This window comes from Talpa europaea, assembly GCF_964194135.1.
Source record: "Talpa europaea genome assembly, chromosome: 12".
NCBI lineage: Eukaryota > Metazoa > Chordata > Mammalia > Eulipotyphla > Talpidae > Talpa > Talpa europaea.
Window position 1 is genome coordinate 20,772,380 of NC_140079.1, and position 26,362 is coordinate 20,798,741.

General features: G+C 48.7%; 1 protein-coding gene across 1 annotated transcript in view; it reads left to right on the forward strand.

The window, feature by feature from the left end:
- The window catches only part of GRIK4 (glutamate ionotropic receptor kainate type subunit 4), a gene marked incomplete at both ends in the record, with an annotated part of 271,471 nt that overhangs the window by 143,367 nt on the left and 101,742 nt on the right, over positions 1–26,362 (forward strand). The window contains 3 exons of the mRNA XM_084249559.1: positions 15,349–15,510; positions 22,708–22,860; positions 23,579–23,683. Coding sequence (XP_084105685.1) covers positions 15,349–15,510; positions 22,708–22,860; positions 23,579–23,683 — 420 coding nt within the window. The remainder of the gene's footprint in view (positions 1–15,348; positions 15,511–22,707; positions 22,861–23,578; positions 23,684–26,362) is intronic.

A 26,362-nucleotide genomic window follows, 5' to 3' on the forward strand; every position in this document is an offset into this window, starting at 1 on the left:
TGCGCCACCAGGGAGCCCCACTTGTGAATTTTTTATGGAAGGATGGTTAAAAATGAAAATGCGAGCATGACATGAGATATGCTTTGGGGCTGAGAAAGAGTGTGGTGCCTGCTCTGGCCAGGACAAAGGGGTGGGTGTGCTGGAGAGGGATCCAGAAAAAAAAAAAGGAAGTGTCTGGTCAGACATCCCATCTGCCTGCAGAGTTGCTCAACATTTTCAGCACTGGAGTTGGCCTCAGCAGGCCAAGGTTCAGTCTTGGCTGTCTTGTTACCTGACCCTGTGTGACCTTGGACTAGTTTTCCTCCTATAGGGATACCCTAGTGGCTCACCAGACACCTTTCAATGCTCACTTTCTGTGTCTTCGTGAGTTGGATGAATATCTAATAAATGACTGCGGAATTCTCCTGTTTTCCACATGAAGTGGCTGGTTTTCTTCTCCATGGTTTTTCAGTGTCCTTATCAGGCTGGCTTATCCCTCCAATGCCCTCTGCTGTCCAGACCCCACCCCTGTCAGGTGGGGCAGCCCCCCTTCTTGTGAGCTGTCTGTGCTCTCACTCCCTCCTGCCAATAAGTTACTGCCCTGTGTTCCGTGCCCGGCCCACCTCCCCAGAGCCCTAATGGATGACAGACTCCCCAATCTCAAAGTCTAATTTATGCCAAGGTGGTAATGGCTGATGACAGCAGTGAATTTGGAGGGCTCTTGAGAATGTCTAACTATATCTGAAGTTGTGGGAAAATAACTGAAGAGAGAAAGTGACTTGCCTAAGCTCCCACAATCAGTCAGAGTGGAGAGAGGCGGCCTCCTTGCTCACGAGCCACACACTCACTGGGTTGACATTAACTGAACGTTTCCTGGGCTTCGTCCAGGGATACAGCAATGAAGAGATCAGAATAACCTCTGTGGAGGTCAGACTAGAGGGGTCACAAATCCAAATGGAGTATTCGAGATCTGTGAGTTAAAAACATGTAATATAGTATCTTAGGGGGCTATCCCAGCCTCCCAAGCTGCTAAAAAGCATCCTGGAGAAGGCCATCCCCATTGGGCCTTGCAGAATCCGTGGGAGTCAGCCAGGTAGAGAGGAGGTGAGTGGTTAGAGCACTCTAAGTAAAGAAGTCACATAACTTAATGACTTAGACAAAATTCACTTTTTAGCCAAGGCTTTAACCATGGAAATAGGAGTGTGAGAAATAGTGAAGCTGGTGAGAAAGGTATTTTGGGGTGAGGAGAGCCTCTCAGAGCTTTCATATTACTCTGCACAAGCAGCCGACTTCCCTGTCCAGATAAGGCAGGTGCACAGGGAAGGCGTGATTCCCCAGGGGACCCAAGTGGACACCTAGAGCGTGGTGGTAGTTTGTCACAAATGCCTGAGACCCCTGCATTGCTCATCTGCACAGCTGTCACGAGTGTCCCCTTCAAGGTGATGCAAGCCACTGGTCTAAAAAGAGACTATGACCTGGGGCTGCTGTAGGGTAAAGTAGGGAGATTTAGACAGTCCTATAGGCAAGGTGGCTCTGCGATGCTCATGTGCCGGCTGCTAATAAGTAGGTGATAAGCAAATCCAATTTTGCCCTCCCAGGAGTCTGCTCCATCATCATGAAACAGGCTCAGCCTGGCCTGGTGGGCTGGTCCCTGCTCTGCTATTTCCCTTGAGGGCCTTCTGGCTTTGAGATCTGGAGCAGAAATGCTGTTGGGAGCTGTGGCAGCTATTGAGGGGTCAAAAGACAATAGGCACAGCTGCAGACCCAAGGCTCGGTGACTGGTGGTATAGGTTGACTGTAGCGGGAGCTCTGGGCAAATCTGGGCTGGCAGGCTTGTTTCTGATGCTCTGCCCACCCCTTTTATCACCAGCATCTACAGATGGCCACTCCTCCTAAACTTCCGAAAGTTCCCCTCTCCTGATAGCACCTGGTACAGAGCCCTAGACCAGTGGGCATTTAAATCAAGCCACTGCCCATCTTGGCTACTACCCAAGCCCTGTTGAATAAGGGAGGAGTAAATGGTCTTATAGGTGGGTCCCGCCTCTTGGCAAGACCAGGTGACCCAAAGAATCATCCCGAGCTGCTGGAAGTCATCTCCAAGGACTGACATATCTGAAATATTCTGTTTGGTCCCTTCATCTTTTCTCTACCCATAGCAAGTTAGTCTTAGCTGGGAGTGATCTGAAGGGGGGTGGCGGTGAGGTATTGTCAATTACCCTAGAAGAAGAACAGGGGGCCCGTACCAGGGATGCAGGATCATTGAGAGCGCAAACGACCCAATTAGGCCTTTATCTCTCCCAGAGCTTGGGTGGGGAGGAGGGGCCCAGCACCTGCGCCTCACAGTGAGATCTAATTATTAAAAGTGAGGCAGATGTACTTGATTCCTAACCGCATAGGGAGGGGCCAGGAGCATAGAATGAATATTGCCAAGAAAATCAATAGACAGTGAAGAGTATTCGATAGCAGGTGTTGAGACCCTGGTGAAGGTGAAGAAAATCTGCTTCGTGTCAGAGGAACCAATTATCAGACAACCCCTTTGCTGATGTTTGACAAACAGCATGACAGTGAGCACAGGCCCCACGGGACTCCCGAAGAAGTGTGAGGTATTTGTGTATTATCCATTTAATAGAAATTGAAACTCATTCCTTGTGTCTGCCTGACACATGTACACACACACTGTTCTCACACACACACTGTTCTCACACTACACACTCACGCATTCTTCCCGCTCACTCACTCTTTACTCACAATTACAGAAACACATACACTCACAAACACATTCTCACACTCACTCTCACATATGTTCTCTCACACACTCACACTCTTATACCCACATTCACAGTCTCACATTTTCACGAAAACATGCACTCTCTCACACCCGCTTTCACACTCATGCACAACACAAACTCTCAATCTCATCTCTACCTTTGTGTATTGCTGACTTGGTACACCAGACTGCATATGAAATAAATCAAATTGAAATAAGAACTAGACTCCAGGGGCTGCACTGGTTCAATATCTCTGGAAACATAATAGAAACGTCTTCTCTTACTGTCCAGGCCTTCTGTCTAATGGAGCTCTTAGACAGGGGAGACCTGCCTTGACCTCTGGCAGAAATGTGTTAAAGATTCAGAGATCTCATTAATTCAGTGAGAGATGCCTAAGCCTCCCCTTCTGACTAGTGATTCAGCAATTCCCTATAATCCACATTCAAAAATCTGCCCATTTCTTCACACTGGCATTGTAATAATACTCTCGTGGATCTGAGTGCTAGTGAAGAGCTAGAGACCACTGAAAGCACTTTATGTTCATGATTTTTAATCCTCAAAATGTCATTACAAGGGAGGGAGTCTAGTTCTACAAACAGGAGAGTGAGACCCGGAGAAGTTTGGGGACTGAGTCTAAGATTATTCAATTGACAAGTGACAATTTGCCCTTGACATCCCAACCCATATCTTTTCTTTATCGAACTATTCTTTATGGCTCCTCCAGTATTGTATTATTTTCTATTGTTGTGTAACAGGTTACCACGGTTAGTCGCTTACAATAATGCCAGCTATTAGCTCACAGTTCTGGAAGTCAGATGACCATCTTGGCATAGCTGTGTTTTCTGCTCAGCAGAATCAACATGATGGCCAACTGTGTTCTCATCCAGAGCTCAGGGCCTTTCCTGGCTCAGTTCTGTAGTTGGCAGAATTTGCATCCTTGCAGTTGTAGGGTGGAAATCTCTGTTTCCTTTCAAGCTCCTGACTAAGGCCCACTCTTAGCATCTAAAGGCCACTCTGTGGTCCTTGTCATGACCTGTCCATCTCATCAACAGAGACCCTCTCTTGAGTTGAGTCCTTTGACTTCCTCATCTGCCACCAGCCAGGCGAAACTGTCTTTAAAGGACTCATGTGCTGAGATCAAGTCCAGCTGGATAATCTCCTTGTAGTTTTTTTAAAGATTTATTTATTTATGTATACAAGAACTGGGGTACAGACCAGAGGTGAGGAGGCGGTGAGAGGATTCACCAGCGACAGAGTGGGGAACAGAACAGGCAAATTGACTGAAATACACTGCTGAGGGGAGCAGCGGGTGAGTCAGGAGAGGGCTGCTGTGCCGTGTGGGCCACCTCCTTAGCCAGGGATCAAACTTGTGCTGCAGTGGCTGAGGATAGCTTCATAGTGCTGTGTCTTAACACCTTGCGCCACCAGGGAGGCCCCAGTCTCCCTCTTTTAAAGTCAACTAAGTCATGTACCATAACCTAATCATGGAAGGATCATTCATTATAATCACAGTCCTGGGGATTGTGTATATATGTGGGGTGTGTGTGAGAGAGAGAGAGAGAGAGAGTGAGGGACATGTTTGGGGTTCATCTTAGATCCCTGCTGACCAATATGCCAACTGTGTAAATTACTTTATTTCTTTTACTCACCTCCCCTACCCCCGCCTCCCCCTTCCGCACCACCTAGTGAAAGGATGGGCAAGGAAAGATCAAGTAAGAGAATCAGAAGAAGACCCTGGAGACTCAGGGCAGGAAACCACATACCCCTTAACAACAGAGATGATAAGCCCAGGCTCTGTCCAGCCCTCTCTGAGACTGGGCACCCAGTGATGGTCTGAAAACAAAGCCCTGAGAGGAAACTGAGAGCCAGTGCAAAGAGGGAAACTGAGGCCACTTGGAACTGTTGTAGCCCACAGAGGTTCCTGGCCCTGAGGGATCTGTTCCCTGCTGAGAGGAATGTTTGGGATTTAATGAATGTTTGGAAAGCATAGGGAGATCGAAAGTAAAAGACATTATAGCAAATCACATTATTGTTATTATTATTACATTCTAAGTGCTATTGTATTACAAGCATCATTAGGAGAAGCAAGTGCTGTTATTATTAAGCAATCCAGCTCCTCTGTCCCCAGCATCAGGCTCCACTCAGTGTCAAAGACATCAACAGCTCAATTAATCACCATCTGAGGCTTCCTCAGCTCTGTCTTGGAGGTGCTGACAGTTCACGTTCACAGCCCTGTGGTAAGTGTGAGGTCTGCCCTTCCTGAGGAAGCCTCCAGATGTAATCCACGTGGTGGCGCCTCTCCTGTGAGTGTCAAAGCACAATTTTTATCTTGGCCAAGAGTTAAGATCTTCCTAAAATCATTCCTGATGGTATTGCTCCCTTGCTTTAAACCCTGCTCGATCCTCAGGACCCTCTTGATAAAGTCCAAAGCAACCTCTTCTAAATTGACTCTCATTACCCACCTCCCATGGCTCACCCCAGCCAGGCTGACTTGCAGTTCCCTGAGTGTACCCCCTGCCCAGCCCTTGGGGCTCTTCAGCCCTGTGGCTTCTGTCTGGGAAGCTCCTCTTTCCACCTCTCCAGCTGATTGACTCCTGCTCCTCTTTCAGGCCTCGGCTGGCAATTAGCTCTCAGCAAAGTCATGGAAATTCTGATAGAAAGAATCCCCTTGATCGGTGCCCCAAAACCTTTGACTCATCACTCATCACTCTTCAGCCCTTGCCTCCTGCTTGCCACTAAGCATAAGCCCCTTGAGGACAAGGATGGGTTTGCTCATATATTTCTGGTCCTTAACATGGGTCCCAGAAGAGATGCTTTTATTTTTGTGGAACAAATTGAGGCAAAAGTGGCCAAGATCTGAAAAATCTCTTCTTTTATACATTTCCTAAGCCCTTGTGGGGCCCCATCTGAGAGCTGCGAGGCCTGGGGCCTTGTTCCCACCTGTGAGCCATCTTAAGCACGTCAGAGCAGCTCATTGTTAGGTTCTGCTGCAGAGGTGGGTGCAGGCAGACTTGGTAGGAAGCCAAAGCTGCTGATTGACACTGTTATTCAGCTTCCATACTGGCTCCTTATACCCCCAGTGGGATGGAGGTGGAGGTGGGGGTAGCACCTTGGGCCTCTACACGTGCCTGAGGCTGGTAAGTTGAGACCTGGGAAGCAAGAGGTTTAGGCTCCGATGGCCTGATTGGTGGTTCCTGAGCACAGGTGACCTCAGAGGTGGGGAATCAATGCCTGATAGAAGCAGGCCTGCAGGAAAGCAGCATCATGCACCACCCTGAGAGGAGAATGCAGACTGTCCACCATTTCTCATGTCATTTTGACCCTCTGAGGTTTCAGCTTCCCAGTTAAGTACCATGTATTTAGTCACAGAGGCCCAGAAGCATCTTCTAATACAAAATGAGCAGTCACAGCTGCTGAGGGGAGGATGAGCCTTCCTCCTGGCCTCTGCTTTCCTCTTCCTGGGAGCAGTGACTCAAGTCAGCACCATTGATCCCTCCTGATGGGCATTTGCAGGTGAACACTAGTGCATTTAATCAATGCAGCTGAGCGCATGCTAAGCGTAAGTGCCGGGAAGTACAGGGAGGGACAGAGCTATGAGCTCCCAGAATAGGGTCTGTTTTTGAAGTCGTGTTTGTGGACTCATGTTGGGGAAGGGAAGCAAAGAAGGGACAGAGTTCTGGCGAGGAATGGATGTGCATGTTCAGGTCATGAGGATAAATGAAAAGGAAACACGCAGGGAAAAGAATCTAGTAGTCGGGAGCCAGGAGGTTTAGGACCAAATCTTCCATTAAATGGAATTCACAGACAGGTATGAATTAGCCTCCCAGCTGCTACTTTCTTCCTATTACACAAGAAGCAATTGCCCAGTCTGCAGAGAGCACAGGCTTTGAAGCAGATAAATAGATAGTAACCACAGTGAGGCAGACTGGGGGGTAGGGAAGAGGATGTAAGGGTACCCAGGAGATTCTGGGCTCCTGGTGGCTCCAGAGCTTTTCTCAAGAAAATCTTAAGAGGAGAATGAGATGGGTCTAGGGCCTGGTAGACACCAGGCCCTGGGGCCCATGGAAAAGTGAATGGATGTAACATCACAAAGAGCCTTCAGAAGCTGAGAGGACCAGGCTGCCCCTAGAGTAAGATGAGGGACAGCCTAATGGGGGTTCCCTTCCTAAATGCATTCAGTCAACAGCATTGTCTTCTTTCTATGAGCTGTGCCCCAGGGGAGATGCTGGTAACATAAATAAGTACATTTGCCTCCAGCAGCTCCCAGTTCTTGGGAGGTAGCTTTTTTGAACCTTGAGCTTGTCTAAATGATGATAGGTATACCAATAGGTACAGCGGTACAGTTGAGGCAGTGGCCAGTTCTGCCTAACTTGGGTGCTGGAGGAAGTCAAGGTGAAGAGAAGGAACTTGGAGACATGCCAGACTGGAGAAAGGAAAACCAATCAGATCGCGGTCCAGGAACAAGCTGGTGAAGATCTGAATGGAGGGAGACACAATGAGGATGGAGAGCAGGGGACAAATTCAAGTGTTGTTAAGGATGTAAAACGTTTTCCAGCAACAATGAATGAGTGCATGCATGCAAGAATCCTTGAGATGGAGAGCATGAGAGAATGGAGGAAGTGGAGGAGACATTCCAAATACTAGCCAGAATAATGGTCACATTCACTATTCAATAATAGGCCACCAAGTGAGGAGGTCACATTGGAGTGGAAGGAAAGAGTTCAAGTTCAGGAGTGCTGACGTCTTCAGGATATCTGCCACCATTCTAGCATCACAATAATGGCTTAAGAATTTGCAATTTTTTTTTGTGCTCTCAGTACTGCTGGGGTGAGAACAGTAAGTGTTGTCAGTCCTTAACAACCTCAGCAATGGGACCGTGATTTTGAATTGGTATTGTGTCTCCTGGTGACCTTGCCCAGTGCTGAGTACACAGTAGGGAGAAATGGAAGACGCACTGGTCTTGTATGCCGGGTACCCAGATGTTAATCCCACATCTGCCTTTCAGGCAAGATACTTCACTTCTGAGAACCTCAGCTTTTTCTTCTCCCAAGTGAGAATATAAATAAACTTGTCCTATTCACCTCCAAGTGTCTTGTGAGCTAGGTAAAGCCATATTGATGGAGGAAGTTAGTGTTATGCTCAATAATAAGTGACTGTTTAATAAATAACTTGTGATTTGGGTGGGAGAAGGCAGCTGGCCTCTCCTCCCAGGCAGTGAGGTGTCAGGGCTGGGCATGTAGCAGAGAGAATCCAAGGCTAAGTTTTGGGGGAAAGCAACCAAGAAGCATGAGGCTGTTTGGAAAAGCACTCTTAAGAATAAAAACCAGTTCTGTAGTGAAGGGTCTGCAAAGAAAGGCAGCCAGCACCCAGCTGGGTCCAGGTGGTAGAGTCTGGAGAGATTCCAGGATTCCTAGAGGCAATGGAGGGCACCTTTTGTCGGTTGCCTACGTCCCTGGCAGGAAGGCAGCTATTAACGTTCTGGGCCAAGGGGGGCTTGTACAGGAGCAGAGAGAACGCCTTCGTGGCATAATGTGGTTGGTTTCAGGAAGGCTCCCTCCCCGTGCTGTCTTCCTCATTGCCTGTTAATGATGCCTGAAAGTGCATGCAAAATGCATTCATTCCATGAGCTATTTTATCGTCGCTACTAATAATACCAATAACTCCAGTCTACACAGTGCTTTCCTATATATTATCTCTCTTAAGTCTCACAGCAACACTGTGAAGTGTTATTTCCCCCATTTTATAATGAGGAAACTTGTCTAATTAAAAGAGATAAAAATAAAGAGATTAAAAAAGTAAAAAACAAAGATTGAAAGGAATTTCAAGGAGGAAAATCTAGGCCAAAATACCAATAGACAGTTTATGATTTAAAATGTTATAACTCCAAATCTATACCCACTCTTTCTTGCACAGTGATTCTCTTAATCATTTAATTAAACCAAAGAACCAGCCTTTGGTTGCACTGGTTTTCTTGAGGCGCTAGGATTTAGCAATGAGGGAGACAGCCCGTGCCACCCTCAAGGTCGCAGCCTTTATGGCTCAAGGATGGGGCCCCTAGAAAGGTTTTACTAGACATGTCTAAGGCTGCTAAACACCTCTCAGCAGAAGCTGGCCAAGTTCATGTAGCTGCATCTGCCTGAATGCCTCTATATGCATCCTGGACACATATATCTTTAATTAGACTGCATTTATCTCAAATTCCTCCCCACCTGCTGCACCCTGACGTTTGCACTTGTTCCTTCTCCGGGGTCTTCTTGGTAGGGGTCCAACCCCAGCACTCCGGTGTTTTCAAGTTCGCTGTTTGGCTATTCAGTCTGGACCCCACACCCTCAGTTTCCCTATGTAATTAAAATCCTTCTCATGCAGAGATTTAGCTCATGTCCGGTCAGCTCTTGACTCACTTAGACTACCAGCGTTCATTGTGTAGCCACAGATCTCACCAGTCTTACAGTCGAAATGAGTATTCTGAAATCATTTGTAACACAACTTAGCCAGATTACACCTAGCACAATTACTGTAAACTCGTAATGCCCTTGACCTTCAGTGCCCTGTACACAGAGGCCACAGAGGGGTGAGTAAGTGGTACAAGAACATAGTGCACTGGATGTGAGCTTGAATCAGACCCTTTGTTCACAGCTCTGTGGCCTTGAGAGCCACGTCACTAGTTGGATCTCAGTTCTTTCAGCTACACCATGGCAGTAACTCCCATGCCATGGGGCTGCTGCAAGGTTAGGCTGAGGGTGTGCACATGAAATGCTTACTCCTTCCAGGAATGCAGCCGGTGATCAATAAGTTGTAGCAGTTATTATTACTAGCATTAGTGCTTGTTATAATTATTTATGGTTGGAAGATCTGGAACTTCAACTCAAGCCTTCTGTCTCGACACAAATAGCCATAGCAAGCAATTAACACCTTATGTTGACTTATTTAGCAAAACTTCTCATTTGACAAGTAGCTAAGAATAGCTTTTTGTAGAGCTAGAGGGCAAAAAAACGAGGGGGGAGAAGCCCCCAAGCCAGATATATCCTTTTTCATGGCCTACCTGTAGCTTGGGGAGCAGGATAAGGGTGGGCAGACACGATGGGGTGCACTGGAAAACAGAACCACATGTAAGGGCCTATTAAGCACCAGCTGCTTTCTATGGATTACCACTGCAAGACAGATGTTCTTATTTACACGTGAGCAGACTGAAATTCAGAGAGGGTGCTGACCTGCCCAAGATCACCCCATCAATATGTGGCCAAAATCAGGATGGCCAGGACTGTCTTATTTCCAAACCTGTGCTCTTTCTACTACATCCAGCGGTCTCCAGATGAGGTTGCCACATGGCTCAACTCTAGGGGGCGCCACTCACATTACCGTCCATACAAAGGGCACCTGGGAGTTGTGCAGTGTTAAGTGGCTTGTCTTCTGAGAGCACAGGTGCCCTCTCAGTGAACAGGCTGTTGTAAAGGAGAAATGATGAAGATCTTGCCTAGTGGGGTGGAAAGAAGAGAGAGATTCAAGACTTCAGGAGACAGATTTGACAGGATTGGCAAGGAACTGGATGTGGAGTAATTAAAGATTAGATCTTGGTCTTTTCTCTACCCCTCAGCTCTCCCAGATGGCCATTTGCTCTGTTGTTCATTCTGGTTCTCCTGGTGTGATAATGGAGTCCACTCCCTTCAGGAATGGGGACCTTAAGAGTTCCCTTCCTGGGACATTTATTATAAGAGACTCAAGGTCCCTGTGAGAGCCTGTCCAACCAGGGCTTCCTCCTTTACTGTCATTTCAATTAAGGTCACTGCCAGCCAGGCAACGAGAGTGGCAGAGAGGACAGCATAGGAACCTGCACCAGTGTCGGGGCAGGAAGGGCCACTGAGCAGGTTTTCTATGATCCAGCAGACTGGGTAAAGGAGGAGAGAGTCCTGGAGCCCTCAGTGGCTTTGCAGGCTTTTATTGGGATTTACCAGGTACATAGCAGGCAGGCGTTCTGGGGGGGCCAGGAGGCTGGCAGTCCTCCTAGCCCCCAGCAAATCTTCACTCTTTCTGGGCTCTCTGGCTTTCTGTCTGCTTCTCTCGGCTTCTGCTTCTCCGCTTCTCTTGCTTCTCTCGGCTTTCTACTGGCGTCCCCATGACGCCGCCCTTAAGAGCCCAGGTGTACCCACTTCAGGTGCCCTCCATCAGGCATGCATTCAGGACCACAGGGTTCCTTCATCTATCCTAATGGCGGGAGGGCAGGAAAGCCTGAAACTTTTTACCCTACAGCCAGCCAGGTGTGAGACTTAGAGCTTGTGGTGGGCGGCAGAAGCCAGATGGCCTCTGATCCCCTCCCATCAGGAAATTTGTTAATTTTATGGATGCTCCCTTTCAACAAAATGTCTCCACTCTTTGATTTGGGAGTTATGATACCTGTATCCCCGAATAGGTTCAGAGTAGTATTTCCCAAAACCTCTCCTGTAAAACGCTGCTGTGACACATTTGTGGGTGGGAGGGGAGAAAGCATGCCATGGTTAATGCTTTTCCAATGTTCTGGGTTAAACAAAATTAGAGAAGCTGTTTCACTGTAGGATTTCTTTTATACCTTTAAGTGCTATTGTGCGTTACGAATCTTGAAAAGGGGATATAATATACAATGTTTTCTAACCTAATTTCAACACGGCACCTTGTTTTTGTTTTTGTTTTTTAACATCCTCTGGTAAAGCTAGTGTCCTGATGAACATGCTTTGGGAAATACTGACTTAGAAGGTTTTTGTTGTGTAGAACCTGGCAGTGATCACCTGTTTGCCATCTCTGTTTAGATAACAGCCTTCAATAGCAGCAGGAGAGTCTAAGTTTAGACATAAAGAAGCATTTCCTAACTGTGAGGATGCTTAGGGACTAGATCCTAGAATGTCCTGGGAAATTATAAGAGAACACATTACTCCCTTTCTTGTCCTTTTACAAGCTCTCCCTTGAGTCATTATAAATAGAATGAATTATCAATGAAGCTCCTGGATCTTTTTATCTTAAGGGGGCCTTTGAAAATAGGGTATAATTGAAGGATAAGAAGGTGGGAATTAAAAGGCAAGAAGACAGACTGGCTGACTTCTGGATGGGCTGTCTCAAAGTATCTGTAATTAACTCATTCATTCTTACTCTGCCCGGAGCATACATTTAAGGAAACACCCTCCTAAGACAAGTGGGACTGAAGAAGTGGGGAGCCAGAAGCTGCCCAGGATCTGGCTGTGGTATTTCAGTGACTGTCATATCAAGAGCCCTTCTTATGCACCTGCTATAATGCTAAGCCTTCTGCGTGCATCTTCTTTGTTTCTTAACATAATCTATGAGGTTGTGATCATTGTTTCCATTTTACAAAGTGAGGATCTGATGCCCAGGGGGTTAAAGGTCTTCCTTAAGGTCAGACATCTGTAGGGGTGGGTGGAACCGGGATCTGAACACCAAAGCCCTTATCCACTTTATCCCCCATTCTGCCTGCTGTGAGTCTGTAGGTATCCAAGACATCAGGGCTTCCATACATGGCCTCCTTCCATCAGGCTGTGTGCACGGGGAGAGCATAGAGGGGTGATGAGCTGCCTACATGGAGAAGGAAGCCAAGGGAATGGGGGTATCCTCCAGCTCCCCACATCCTACGACTGGTGAGGCTCCTCGGCTGTCCAACGGCAATCTGGCTCTGTGCCCAGCCACCTCCCCTCTGCCAGCTGCAGCTCTTCTCATTAGCCATCTGCCCCCTTGTGCCTGCTGATCGCCCACAGTGCATGGGCAGCTGCCCTGATAGAGACAGAGGATAATATCAGCTTAGGAATCAATATATTCTCTGGCACGTACATGTTCCCTAATGAGAATGTGGCGGGATCCAAAATACACTTAATCCTTGTCCGACTCCACACTGTCAGGGGTTCCCAAGGAATATCTGTAACTTCAATCTGCTTGCTGCAGCTCGTGAGGCTGGGCTTTGAGCAGGGGAGTTCAGGCCTGCGGCTGGAGGCCTTGGCAGTGGTGGTAGATATGAGTGAGGAGGCAGGTGACGTGCCAGGGGCCTGGGGAGCTAAGTTCTTAAGAAAAGGAGACCTCCTGAAGGAAAGCAGTTCTCCATCTGTCTTGTCAGGCTGAGCGGCTAATGGGTTAGTCCTGGAGTCTCTAAGTACCTTGTGCCTATGGGGTGCAGAGCTGTGTACAGGCTCTTGGCAGAAACTTGTGATAAATGGGACACAAGTGTGCAAAAATGACCTGACCCACAGGAAGGCAGCATTCTAGGAGTGTGGGTTGGTGAGCCAAATAATACACCCTGGGTTCCCTGTGGAGGACCAAGGTGGGGACTTGGAGGTCGAGGGCTGTGAGCTCAGCCTTGCCTGAGGATGGCAGTTCTTTTCCCTAGGACTCTAACTGGCCACAAGGGACTCACGCCTGCAGGTGTTGGCTTGCTGAGCTCCCACTTGGCCTTAGCCAGGTGATTGGATTGCTGGAAGAATTCCTTTGAGCTTCTAAATATCATGGAGCCAGATGGAGTTTCTCTGACCTCCTCCTCTAAAGTTGCAGCTCTATCTGAAATTATATGTATTTATTTATTTACAAAGCTTCCACTAACTTGTAAGCACTTTGAAAGCAAGAAATGTGTGTCTCTTGTTCATATCCTCTGTGTAGGCAACCGTATCTGGCACATAAAAATCACTTCAATATTTGTTGAAAGAATGAAAAAATCAAAGCAAATGACAGCACAACCTGACCCACAGACCTTCATGCTGGGATTTTTAGAAGCAAAGTTGATTTTGTTGCTCCTCTGCCCACTGTCCCCTGGGATCCTATCACCTGTAGGATAAAGTAAATGCTCCCTAGGCTGGCAACCTAGATTTCAGCCCCTGACCACTTCATTTCTCTCCTCTCCCCCACTGCCGTATCTGCTGTGTGCTAACCCAATGGCTCCCAAACTTTGGTGTGCATAAGACCTTGGGGCCTGCTGATATGCAGATTCCTGGGCCTCAGCACCAGAGCTTCTGTTCAGTTGGTATTATGTGGGGTGCAAACATCATCACAAAACTAAACCAAAACAAACTGTATAAATATGACCAAAGAAGCACTATTTACAATAGCTAAGATATGGAAACAACCTAAATGTCCAAAAACAGATGACTGGATCAAGATGTGGTATATATACACAGTGGAATACTATGCAGCAATCAAAATGATAAACTCCTGCCATTTGCGGCAACATGGATGGAGCTTGAAGGGATTATGCTCAGTGAAATAAGTCAGAAAAATATTGGAGGAACATAGGGGAACTAAACATGGGATCAGGAAAAAATAAGACAAAACTAGCAAGCAAACTATAAATCAGAGACATTCAGCAGGGGAGGAGGAGGGAGAGGGATCAAAACATGGGAGGGAAGAGCACAAGAGGCTATGATGATGATTCACAGGTGTCTTGGTGGTGGGAATTTTATGGAGATTATACCTGAGACAAGAAATGAAACTTGTACAAAAATGAACAATGGGGCCTCCCTGGTGGCACAGCAGATTGAGCACAGCGCTGTGGGGCTGTCTGAAGCCTTTGCAGTGCAGGTTCGATTCCCAGCTGGCCAGGGAGATGCCCACATGGCACAGCAGACCTCTCCTGTCGTGCCTGCTGCTCCCCTCAGCAGTGTATTTCATCAGTCTGCCTGTTCTTTTCCCCGTTCTGTCTCTGGTGAATCCTCTCACCCTCCCTCGCCTCTGGCCTATACCCCAGCTCTTGTATAAATAAAAAATAAATCTTTAAAAAAATGAACAATGATGTAAAAATATATAAATAAATAAATTTTTAAAAAGAAATATGACCACAGAATTGAGGTTATTGGAGGGGGCAGGGGCCCTAGTGGTCTAGGGTAAAGGATTAAGGGCACTCTGATGGTAGGGTGAGGTAGTGACATATATCAGAGGAGGTGTGGACCTATCCCCTAAATTATAACAGTGTTGTAAACCAATGTTACAACCTCAATAAAGACCAGTACGCAAAATTAATTTTAAAAAATTAGACAAGTTAAAAATTTTTCAAAAATCATCCCTTTTGGATCATGCTCAGCGAAATAAGTCAGAAAGAAAAAGAAAAATGGGATGGTCTCACTCATAGAAGGAATCTAGAAAACCTAAATAAGGGACCAGGAAAAAGACTAATTAATACAAAGTAAACATCAAAATCAACAAGCAACTATAAACCAGAGACACACTACCCTGGGGTGGGGGTGGGGGTGGCGAGAGGGTCGGGGAGAGGAAGGACTAGGGTCAAAATAAGGGGAATAAGGGGGTGTGCAATTGTATGGGGAATATAACCAAAATGAAAATGCATACATTGTGCAAAAATAAAAAATGATGTAAGAATTATATAAAATAAAATATTAATTAAAAAAATCATCCCGTTTATGAAAAGGTACCTGGGTGAGTTTGTTATTCTGTCATTCTGCTCATTTCTCTCCCCAGTCTACCCCCAACCCCCGCCCCCCCCAACACGGAACTCTCAGGAGACCCTCTCTCAGTTAGCTCTGGATCCTTAGTGCCCATCAGAATCCACTGATGGGCAGTGGTGCCCAGGCCAAAGTCACTTCTTTCTCCCGCCTCCAACTCTGTTTCTTTTCTGATTGTTTTCCAGGAGTTCTCACTCCAGAGAATGGACAGCCTTGTGGACGACCGTGTCAACATCTTGGGATTTTCCATTTTCAACCAATCGCATGCTTTCTTCCAAGAGTTTGCCCAGAGCCTCAACCAGTCCTGGCAGGAGAACTGTGACCACGTGCCCTTCACCGGGCCTGCGGTAAGCAGCCCCCAGAGCCCCTCCCTGGTGCGCCTTCGCTCCACACATACCCCTTCAAGGTCAGCCGCTGAGTATGACCCTCCTGCTGTCCAGCTTCTCCAGTCCCAGCTCACAAGGGTGTGCTTAGAAGTCCTGGGAGGTGGTGACGAGGGACAAGGCTGGGGAAGCAGCGGCTGTGAAGGATCACTGGTGGGGGCACCAAGTGATGCCAGGGGGTGCCATCTGCAAGAATCCTGATTCCCTAAAGTGCCTTTGCTGAGCACTGCCAGGGTTTAGGATGAAAGTGTCTTGCCATTGGAAGGGCCTTATAGCTGGTGTGCTTCTTCATTCTTCAGACAGGGGAACTGAATGTCAGCTGGGAACATGGATAAGGATGGGGACATGCGGCGGGGGGGGGGGGGGGGGGCGGGGGGTCTCGTTCAAGGCCAAACACCTAAGATTTGGCAGAGTAAAACTAAATCCGAGACACCCGACTTGTCTGGTGTTCTCTCCTCTGCCCTGGACCACTTTCCTGGAGGAACTCCTCCATAGAGACCTCCTCTGCCCTCACCCAAGTCCTTCCTGCACACATACACATGACCTCCCACCAAACTCTGAGCCTTCCGCCTAGTGGAAACCTCAGGATGAAAGAAGTAGTTAAGGAGTCTGTGCTCGTGTCAGGGTCTCAGGATCAAGGGAACCAGCTGAGAGGAGAAGATTTGAGAACCAAGTCATTGAAGGCGTGTGGAGTCATCCCAACAAGGTGTTTTGGACCCCAAAGAACTAAGGATCCATGGGAAGGATTTGCAGGGGTGTAGCATCTGAAGGAAGGGAGTCCTCACCCCCCTAAATGGTTTAGGGGGCGTGGTGTCAAGCAGGGTAACAGGAATAGGGCCAGGCTCATCCCTCCCTGCAGGAGTATCAGCCTGTCCCTCGGTCTCACCTGCGGTTCTCACAGTCTTTGCTCCAGCATTCTAATGAGGCACCACCAACTGCAGAGGCTCCCAGCACAGTGTGAGGAAGGAAAACAAAACCTCCATCCACCCAGTCCTCCCACATGTGGCATCTGGCCTAATGGATGGGAATTAAAGGTCCCCTTGCCATATTTCCAATTTCCCTTCTGAAAGTTTCAGCTCTTCCACTAGTGCCCTGGGTACCATGGGCCGGCAGATGGGAGGCCCTTGGTACCTAGTGGGATGGCTTGTAAGGACCCCACACAAAGAACCCTATACAAAGGCTTCCATGAGGTTCCCACATGCTGAAAGAGCACTGGCGTTGGAGGCACAGGACCCAAGTTCAAGTACTGGCTTGCCATTTTCTTGCTGTGTGGTCTTAGGTCACGTGTAAGCCTGCAGGGCCTCAGATTCTTTTTTTAAAAAAGATTTATTTATTTATGCATACAAGAGCTGGGGTACAGGCCAGAGGCATGGGGGGTGAGGGGATTCACAAGAGACAGAGCAGGGAACAGAACAGGCAGATCAATGGAAGTACACTGCTGAGGGGAGCAGCGGGCGAGTCAGGAGAGGTCTGCTGTGCCATGTGGGTAGCTCCCTGGCCAGGGATCAAACTCATGCTGCAGAGGCTGCAGACAGCTCCACAGGCTGCTTCTTAACCCCTTGCGCCACCAGGGAGGCCTGCCTCAGATTCTTTATGGTTCATTTCAGGCTAAGTATGTTTGATCCTCTTAGAAGATAACATGGATGATGAGTCTATCTTCAACTTGTAGTTATTCACTGAATGAGTTTATTGAACATTCTATATGCCAGACACTTGGGGTAGGCATTAGTAAATACATCAGGTGGCTTTGCTACAGGAATGGTGTGCGACAATCAGTCCAGAGTGCCCCTAGCATACGCAATAAGCATTTATGTAGCGCATGCCTCTGAGGGGCCGCTAAAGATCAGCTCATCTGAGCTGGCTCTCCTGGGCAGCTCTGCTCTTCTCTCTAAACTTACTCAAAGAATGGGGGTCCATGATGTTGGCTGGCCTCTGAGGAGGAAGAGAAGATAGTCTAGAAAGTCATCACCTCCAAGTACGTGGAAAGGGAGTTCACAGCTTCAAACAACAACAAATCTTTCTCAAGGCTTCTCACTTTAGCAACTACCTTTTGAAAAGTGGTGCCTCTTCCTGTCTCTTAGGAGCTGAAATCCCCAGCACACACAGCCGAGCTCTTTCATTTGCTGGGGAACTCGAGGTGAGAAATAATCAGTTCCAGGAAACCACAGCCTGGTTCTTGCTCCCCATCCAGCTCTCTAAAAAGGCTGCAACCAGCCCCCATCTTAGCAGGGGCCCACTCTCTCTCCCTCTCTCCTTGCTTCCTTTCCCGTCTTCTCCCCTCATCTGGACTCCGTTGCCTCTCTTCCTCTTCTCTCGTCTTCTCCCCATCTTCCCTTCTGCCCTCCCCTCCCCCTACAACCTCCTTTCTTCTTTCTTTCCTACATCCATGTTCCCTCGCTGCCCTCAATATTTTCTCCTCTCCTCTTTCTTGTCCTCCTCACTTGGCTGTGAGCCTCCCTCTCTTTTCATCTTCCCAGCTACAGGCAGAATTTGGGGTGGGGCTGGCTGGAGGGGTGTAAAGGGTCAGGACTGGACCCAGTGCAGGTTTTCTAGAATCCCATGCAGACCGGGTAAAGGAGGAGGCAGAGTCCTCAGTGGTTTTGCAGGTTTTTTATTGGGGTTCAACAGGCATATGGCAGGCAGGGATGCTGGGGGGCCAGGAGGCTGGCAGGCCTCCCAGCAAGTCTTCACTCTATCTGGGCTCTCCGGCATTCTCAGCTTCTCTCTCGGCTTCTCCTCGGCTTCTGCTGGCGTCCCCCTGACGCCGCCCTTAAAAAGCACAGTCTTAGCCCAGGTGAATCCCATCTACCTATGCCCGCACCCTACTCCAGGTGCCCGCCATCAGGCATGCATTCAGGACCGCAAGGATCCATCATCTATCCTGATGGCGGGAGGGCAGAAAAGCCTGAGATTTTCTTTACCCTACAAGGGGGAACCGTGAGAGAAAGCTCAGAGCTGCCCACCTGGGCCAGGTGGCTGACAGCAAGCTGCCTGTGTTTCTCGCCTCAGCTCATACGAGCAGAAGGGGTGCCCTGAATGGAGAGGCAGACCCACTAGTTTCACGTGTCACCCCATTAATCATGCTGCAAAGAACAAAAATTGTGGAAAATCATTAAAATTACAGATGGCTAGATTAAGTAATTAGAATTTAGGCTAAAACAGATGTTTGTAATTAAGTGTTTATTTCATTGAATAAAACCCAGATTGTAAGAACTATTCTATGAGATTTTAATGCTTCCTGTCAGGGTAGTCTACTGGGGGGGGGGCAAAGTTTAAGCTAAAGAGACAAATGGGCATTGGGGTGCACCCTGGTAATTCAGTGATCTAGGAGGCATTGGGAGAGATGAAGGTTACAGGTGTGTGTTTAGAAGTTATTTTTATTTGGGGGGCTGGGGAAGAAACTCAGCCACTATGCTCTGTGTCAGATTGATTCATCTTAATTTATACAGACTCTTTCATTCCTCTAAACAATTTACAAACAGCTCAAAAGAAAATAACAATGACGAACCAAATGAAAATATAAAAACAGGAGAATTGAGCGTTCCCTGCCAAGCAGTGTTTTGGTGCCAAAAAGGATTTTAAATGTGGATGGAGCCATTTGGGGGATTTAATATTTAGAAGTGACAGGGACAGGAAAAGCAGAGACAAGACTGAGAGGCACACACACACACACACAGATGGGGAACAGGCCATAGAAACATGGGGAGTCATGAAAAGAAGGGGAGATGTGGACAGAGTACTATTTTGTACCAGAACTGCTTTTTTCCAACTGCTGATCCAAATGCTTTCCAGAGATGAATTAGTAAATAATAGCAGAGGGAGAAAGCAATTAGCAGAGTGAAAACATGCTTCTGATGCAGAGTTGAAGTGAAATGGGAAAACATGATGGAGGCAGAACTTACAGGTTCATACAACTTCCAATATAAAATCAGATGAGATGAGATTGGCGATCCCTGGGAGAAAAGCTGGGGGAGCAGGGATGGGAGGTAGAGAAGCTGGGGAAGCAGAGATGGGGGCAAATTCCAGAGAGTTTGGAGGATGGGCCTCCCTGGTGGCTCAGTGGGTTGAGCGCAGCACTGGGAAGCTGTCCGCAGCCTCTTCAGTGCAGGTTCGATTCCCGGCCCGCCAGGGAGCTACCCACATGGCTCAGCAGACCTCTCCTGACTCACCCGCTGCTCCCCTCAGCATTGTATTTTGTCAGTCTGCCTGTTCTGCTCCCCGCTCTGTCTCTGGTGAATCCTCTTACCCTCCCACACCTCTGGCCAATTCTTGTATAAAAATAAATAAAAATCTTTTTAAAAAAAAAAAAACACCAGAGTTTGGAGGAGCCGGGGAGAGTCTTGGGCAGGTTTTTAGGGGCTAGGGAGAGAGGATGGGGTCTGATCACCTCTGGAGAACCCTGAGGAGCCGGAATTGGAAGAAGAAGAAGTTGGGTGATGTTTCAGCTGAGGCTAAACCACAGAGAGGACCCTGGAAGCCTACTGGGCACATATCACCATGTCACTCCTCTGAAGGTGATGCACAGATGGAGAAGAGACAGGCACCTTGAGGATGTGCCTTCCATCTGCTCCTCACTCCCTCCTCCCTCACGGGAGTTGTAATTACTAGAAGCACTTGAAGAATCTTGAAGACCCCAGAGTGAGAGATGCCAAAGAACACTGCAAACAGGCACACGCTGATCTCCCAGCATCCGGATCACTTGCTAATAAGGGAGCATCAGCCAAGAAAACCGCATCCCAGACGGAGTGGGAATAGCGACAACCATGTGGCAGGAAAGAGCTTGGGGCCTAGTGGGAGGAAGTGAGAAATGGCGTGGTGAGCTGTGTCTGCAAGTATGCAGTGATGAGGGTCTCTTGGGGATCAGCGTGCAGCCTTGTGAGAAGAAGGGGCCTTTGAGAGGGGATGAGGCCCATGGCTCTCTGGGGGTCTGGGCAACAGTGCCCCTAAAAAGAAGGGGGTTCCTGGAGCCAGTGAGGGTGATTTTCAGCTTCCAGTATAAGAAATCTGGAATTAAACTGCCTTATGCAAAAAAAAAAAAAAAAAGGAAACATGTTGTCTCATGTCACAAGTCAAGAGGGAGGATGGAGCCAGAGTGTTGTCGTTGAAAACCCAGAGCCCCTCCATCTCTGCTCTGGCACCCTTGCCATCAACTTTATCCTCAGGCAGGAGGCAGGTGGCTCCTGCAGGACTAGGCAACACAGTAATATGCCCTGGAGGAAGAAGGCCTGGCTCTTTAGAGATAAGAGGCTCTTCTGAGACACAGCCCCTCACCCAGGCTTCAGTTGCCATGCCACCGGTCAGAATTGGGCCACTTACCCGTCCCGAATCACATACTGACAGGGGACTAGGATGACTCTGACACACTTGGGCTCCCCTAGGAGCTGGGACTGGATTAGCCACCCCAGCAGCACTTGGCTACTTGGGGGAGGGGAGGACACCTGATCAAAATGGGGGTGCCGGTAGGGAGGATGAAGGAGATGCTGGGCACTAGGTAAGCGAGCGATGGTTCCCTCCCTCTCTCCTGCCCTGTAGTCCTGTTCCAACAAAAATCCCAAGTGGCCCTTAACTGAGGGAGTGATATAAGACCATCAATCACACCGGGAGGCAACCTAGGTGATGGCAGAGAGCCCTGCCCAACATACTCCCCTGCCCCCATCCCTGGCCTTGCCACTGTCTTGTGTGGTGAATTTAGGCAGAAGGACAATTGCCTGAGCCTCAGTTTCTTCATTTGTAAAATAGGGATTCTGGACTAGGTGACTTCTAGGGTCCTTCCTATTCTAACACTGTGATTTCGAGAATCTCTGAAGGGAGAGATTAGCTGGGAGGCAAGAAAGGAGGTGGCACAGGAATTAGTTTGCAACATCATTTAAATAGACACACTGAAGGATCTAGAAGCCAGTGTCAGTAGGGGTGCCTAAGTCCCCTTATGTAAATGTTGAAGCTAGGAGAATTGGGAGCATTCATAATTTCCACATGTCCATTGGGCAAGGAAATGTGAGAGCTCCATTAATAAAGAAGCCGTCCATGGCCAGGACAAGGACAGTTGTAGGCTTGTCAAGAGGTGCCAAGTAGGTGAGCCAGGATTAAATGAAGAAGAGGCCATGCTGAGAATGGGAGTGGGGGTGGACTGGGAATGCAGAGGAGAGCGTGGCTGGGCAGCAGGACAGAAAGGCTGTCACTCGTCCCGATGGCACGACCCAGGTGCCCTGCCCTGCTAGGTCTTCAGGTCATAGGGGGGGCTTCAGGACCAGAGGATAGAAAAGAGGGATCCCGTTCCCTCCCTCCAGTGTGCCCCATGTGGCCCACCCCTTTGGCTTTGCCTCTGCAGTTCCACCCGCTGCTGCTCACCTTTCCCAGCCTCTCCCATGCCTACATTTATAATAGTAGCTTTTCTACCAAAATCCCTCAGTGCCCAATTCCAACACTGCTTCCTGCATGGAATATGTTCTTGATCACTCAATTGGATAAGAAAACTCCCTCTTTAGGTCCTCCACAGACCTTTGTGGGTTCTTCTTGCCCCATTTTATTCTCTCCTTGCTTGGGTCCTCTCCACCTGTGCCTATGCATTGTTTACAAGCATGGAGTCTTGCTCATTTTGGGGCTTTGAACTTACATTGTGTTCCATACGTACTCATCCAGTTGAGTAGTACAAAGGAGCCTGCAATGGCACATACAGCTAGGAAGACATACTGTCATGGAGGCCTTCCGGGAGGAGGTAACCTGTAACTGAGCCTTGTAGGGTGGACAAGTCTGTGGGAAGAGGCTGGATTCTGGCTTCCTGAGGCAGACGGTAGACCTCCTTCCTGGTCTGAGAACAACGGAAGTTTCTACTTCTGTGGAGCAAAGAGAGAAAAGGATACCCTTGAAGAGAAAAGGATACCATTTTGAACCCAACTAGGTAGTTTAAGAAAGGCCTAATCCCAGAAAAGCCTTTGCCACCACTGTCTGCCCCGGGGTGAGCACCTGGAATGTTAGGTCAAGTGGACTGTTCCAGAGACGAAGAGGCTATGTCCTTATTTTGTTTTGCTTCTCTCTCTTCCTCCTCCCACATTTGTTCCTCTTTTCTTCCTCCTTTCCCCGTCCCTTCCTTTACATATCCCGCCTCTGCTCCTCTCCCCTGCCTCACCCACATGCCCTTCTCTCCCCACTGCCCTCTCCCAGCTGTCCTCGGCCCTGCTGTTTGATGCCGTCTATGCGGTGGTGACCGCGGTGCAGGAGCTGAATCGGAGCCAGGAGATCGGCGTGAAGCCCCTGTCCTGTGGCTCGGCCCAGATCTGGCAGCATGGCACCAGCCTCATGAACTACCTGCGCATGGTGAGGGGCCCCTGGGGCCCCTGGGAAAACTCAGCTCAAGTCCTGCACTGCCTGAATTGCTCCCAAATTGAGGAGCAATCTGTGGCAATCCTATTCTGTGACCATGGGTCACATTTGTTCCCTCCTCCTTACACCCCCTGAGAATCCACGGCAAACTTGTTTACAAAACAGGCCCTAAATCCTTAGATACTAGGGGCGCCTGGATGGTAGACTTGGGACCTGACCCTAGACTCAGAGGCAGCGTCAGCACAGCTCCGACTCACTTGCATGGTGGCAGGCTCCACCATGCCTCCGTGGGTGATGTCCAGTCCACAAAAAAGACCCACTTGTTGGAAGAGCCTTCTGTGTGAGTGACTAGGATTGTGCATTTACAGTCAGGTGCTCTGACTTCTTGCAGGCCTGAGGGCGGGAGAAGCCACGCTCTTTACAACCTGGAGAGGGCCATGGGGATCTGAGCACAGGCTAGTGTCTGGGACCGTGCTGGTGTGTGCAGCTGTGAGGTCACCGGGTAGGGGGCATCCTGCTTCTCGTCCAGCCCCGGCCAAGGCTGAATTGGTTCCATCACATTTGTGCTGTAAGACCCGGAGGCCGAGAAGTGGCAGAGAATGGATCTGGATGGTTCCCCTCTCGTGCACCCTAACAGAGCACACTCGTGGAATGCTTGTGTGGGGCCGAGCGGAACACAGGTTGGTGCTGTAACTAACTCTCTCTTGGACAGGTAGAATTGGAAGGTCTCACCGGCCACATTGAATTCAACAGCAAAGGCCAGAGGTCCAACTATGCCTTGAAAATCTTACAGTTCACTAGGAATGGTTTTCGGCAGGTAAGCCTCACTGTGCTGGGGTGGTAGAGCCTCCTCTTTGTTCCTCTGTCCCCAGCCCATTTTCTCCTTGGCTCTCACGATGTCCTCTGTCATCCCCAAGGGCAACAGCTGCAGGCATCCTGAGCAAGCCTCCTGGCTGCACCACCTCCCCCTTCCTGCACCAGGATCAGCCTGTGTCTGAGAGACTGCAGCGGGCTTGGGAGGGAGGCAAGTGTGCTCTGTGGAGGGAGAGGGGAGGCAGCGCATGTCATGTAAAGAAGGCACTCCCAGACCTTGTCCGCTATTCTAAATTATTCTCCCCGAATCTCACCCTAACCCTGGAACAGTGTTAGATCCCAAGCAGCTCACTGCCAAGACACAAGCTTGTCTTGGCACGGAGTGGTGGACTCCCCTCGGCTTTGGAATGGACAGCCAGCTCTCCCCGTCAGCTCTTTGCTGACCAACACCCACCCCTCCTCTCCTGTCTGCTACTTGTCCGCTCCCAATAGCTCAGGGCTGTTTTGTCCTTTGTAGCTGTTTTCAACTCCCTACCCTTTTCTCATTCTCCTCCATTAACCTTCTTATTCTCCTTTTCTCTGATTCTCTTACATCAGAGGAAACAAGGAAATCATAGCCACTCCAAGGACCTCTCTGAAGGTCTCCCAACCTCCCTGTCACACGAATAATCAACCCCCTATTCTTAGTCTAGCCCTTTTGCCACCTTAGCAAAGCCTGAGAAATAGGAAATGATGCACTAATTACAGCAGGAAACAGACACTTTGAAGAGCCTCCTGGCTGTCAGAGGGGCTGAACAAGGGAATGTACCACTGAAGGGGTTGCACAATCACCTCCCCAGGAGATGACGGATTATTTAAAATCATCTTCATCTCCAGCATCAGCTTCACCATCATCATCTTCACAGCAGTGTTCTGTATAAGCTTTTGCTGCAGGCCGTGTCCCGTGTGGAGTGTGTCACATGCATTTTCTCATTCATACGAAGTAGGTACATTTTGTTAATCCCCATTTTACTAGTGAGGAAACTAAGGGAGTTTGACTTTAGCCTTGAACTCAAAGTGGCAGCTGGTTTTGAACCCAAATATCTAGCTCGGAAGCCCAAGTCCTTAAGTCTTTAACCATTTTGACAAGTCCTCAGAATCACCTTGGCATTCAGTGTTTAAAATGCCTCTTTGCAGACTTCACACCATAAGATTCTGACTGGGTGGGCCTGGGATAGGGCCTAGGAACCCAAGTGGTCACAGACACCTGGCATGATTGTGATGAAACCCTGAGCTACATTGTGGGTTGCATGCTCAACTCTGCTCAGATCTTCTCACTAGGTCACTAGAGTTCCTTCTAGAAGGACACTGGTCCATGAGAGTCTCCTTAGACAACAACAAGATAAAAGGAAAGAGTCCCAGACAGAGAGAGAATAACCCTAAATCCTGGTGTTGACTCTGTAAATAATCCTTTACAGCTGTGCGCCAGCTGTGGGACCCTTAAGCCATGACAATGGCTGCCATTTTATCAGCTCCCAAATGGGGCTGAGTTAGGCCAGCAGCCAGAAACACTGGGAGGAGTATCACAACATGGTCATTTCATTTGCCGAATGAGTCATTTGTGGAGCTGCTACTATATGTCAGGCACTGCGCTCCTCTGCGTGGAGAGAGCTCCCACAGCCTGGCAAGAAAGAGGGACAGAGAGAAAAAAAAAAATAGGTGCAATTTGGAATTATTAAACTCAAATCGTGCCCTCGGGCTCATAATTCTCTGAACAAAAGAAACTGCCAGCCTAGAGGGAAATATCAGGCAGACTCTTCCCTGAGCCCCCACCTGCCTGGGGGATGTGAAGTGAGGAGCAGTGATTCTTCTTTTTTTTTTTCCCCAGTAAATACCTGTTGAGGGCCTACTGTGTGCTGGGCTCTCTTCTATGCACAGGTTTTAAAAAAATGGGCAAAGTGCTTTGTGGTGCCCGTGTTCAGGAGACAGGCAATAGGCAAACAGGTACATCAGTGGCCTGCTGTCTGTGGTGATGAGCACTATAGGAGCAGTAAAGCTGGGTCAGGAGATGGAGTGTGGGGGTAATAATGAGGGAGGAACAGTCGTCAGGAGGACATAATGCTCACACCAAGCCCCAGTTCCACTCCAGGCTTGGGTAAAATGTCCCTTGGACGTCAGTCCTGCCTCTGGGTGCTCCCTGCACAGAGTCCTCTGGCAGCGATATTTCTGGTGGCAGAGTTGGCCAGAGGCCCTGAGCCCACCCACCCCATGAATGACAGTGATTAGGGGTGAGAGTACCTCTTCACCTTAAATCTGCTTTTCCAGCAGTCACCACTCAGGCTGGCTCTTTCCAGCTGCCAGACAGCAGTATTGCCTGAGTTATGGAAAAACAGCACCGCCAGCCACCAGCCCAGCCTGCAAGGGCTTCTGCTCTGAGACATCTTAAGCAGCTCTGTTGGCATAGGCTAGGTCTTCTCAAACCCAGGTATGCACAAGGGTGACTGAGTGTGCTGGTTTGAAAACGGACATACCCCAGCCTCACTACAGTAAGTGATGAGTTAATAACTAGGGTGCATTCCAGAAACTGCACGTTCTTAACTGGCAGCTAGATAGATGATTATTGGGCAGTTGGTCCATAGTACCCTTTGACAAAAACCAGCTTAGTCCAAGAGTGTTAGTCAACTGCACACTCTATGCACAGAAT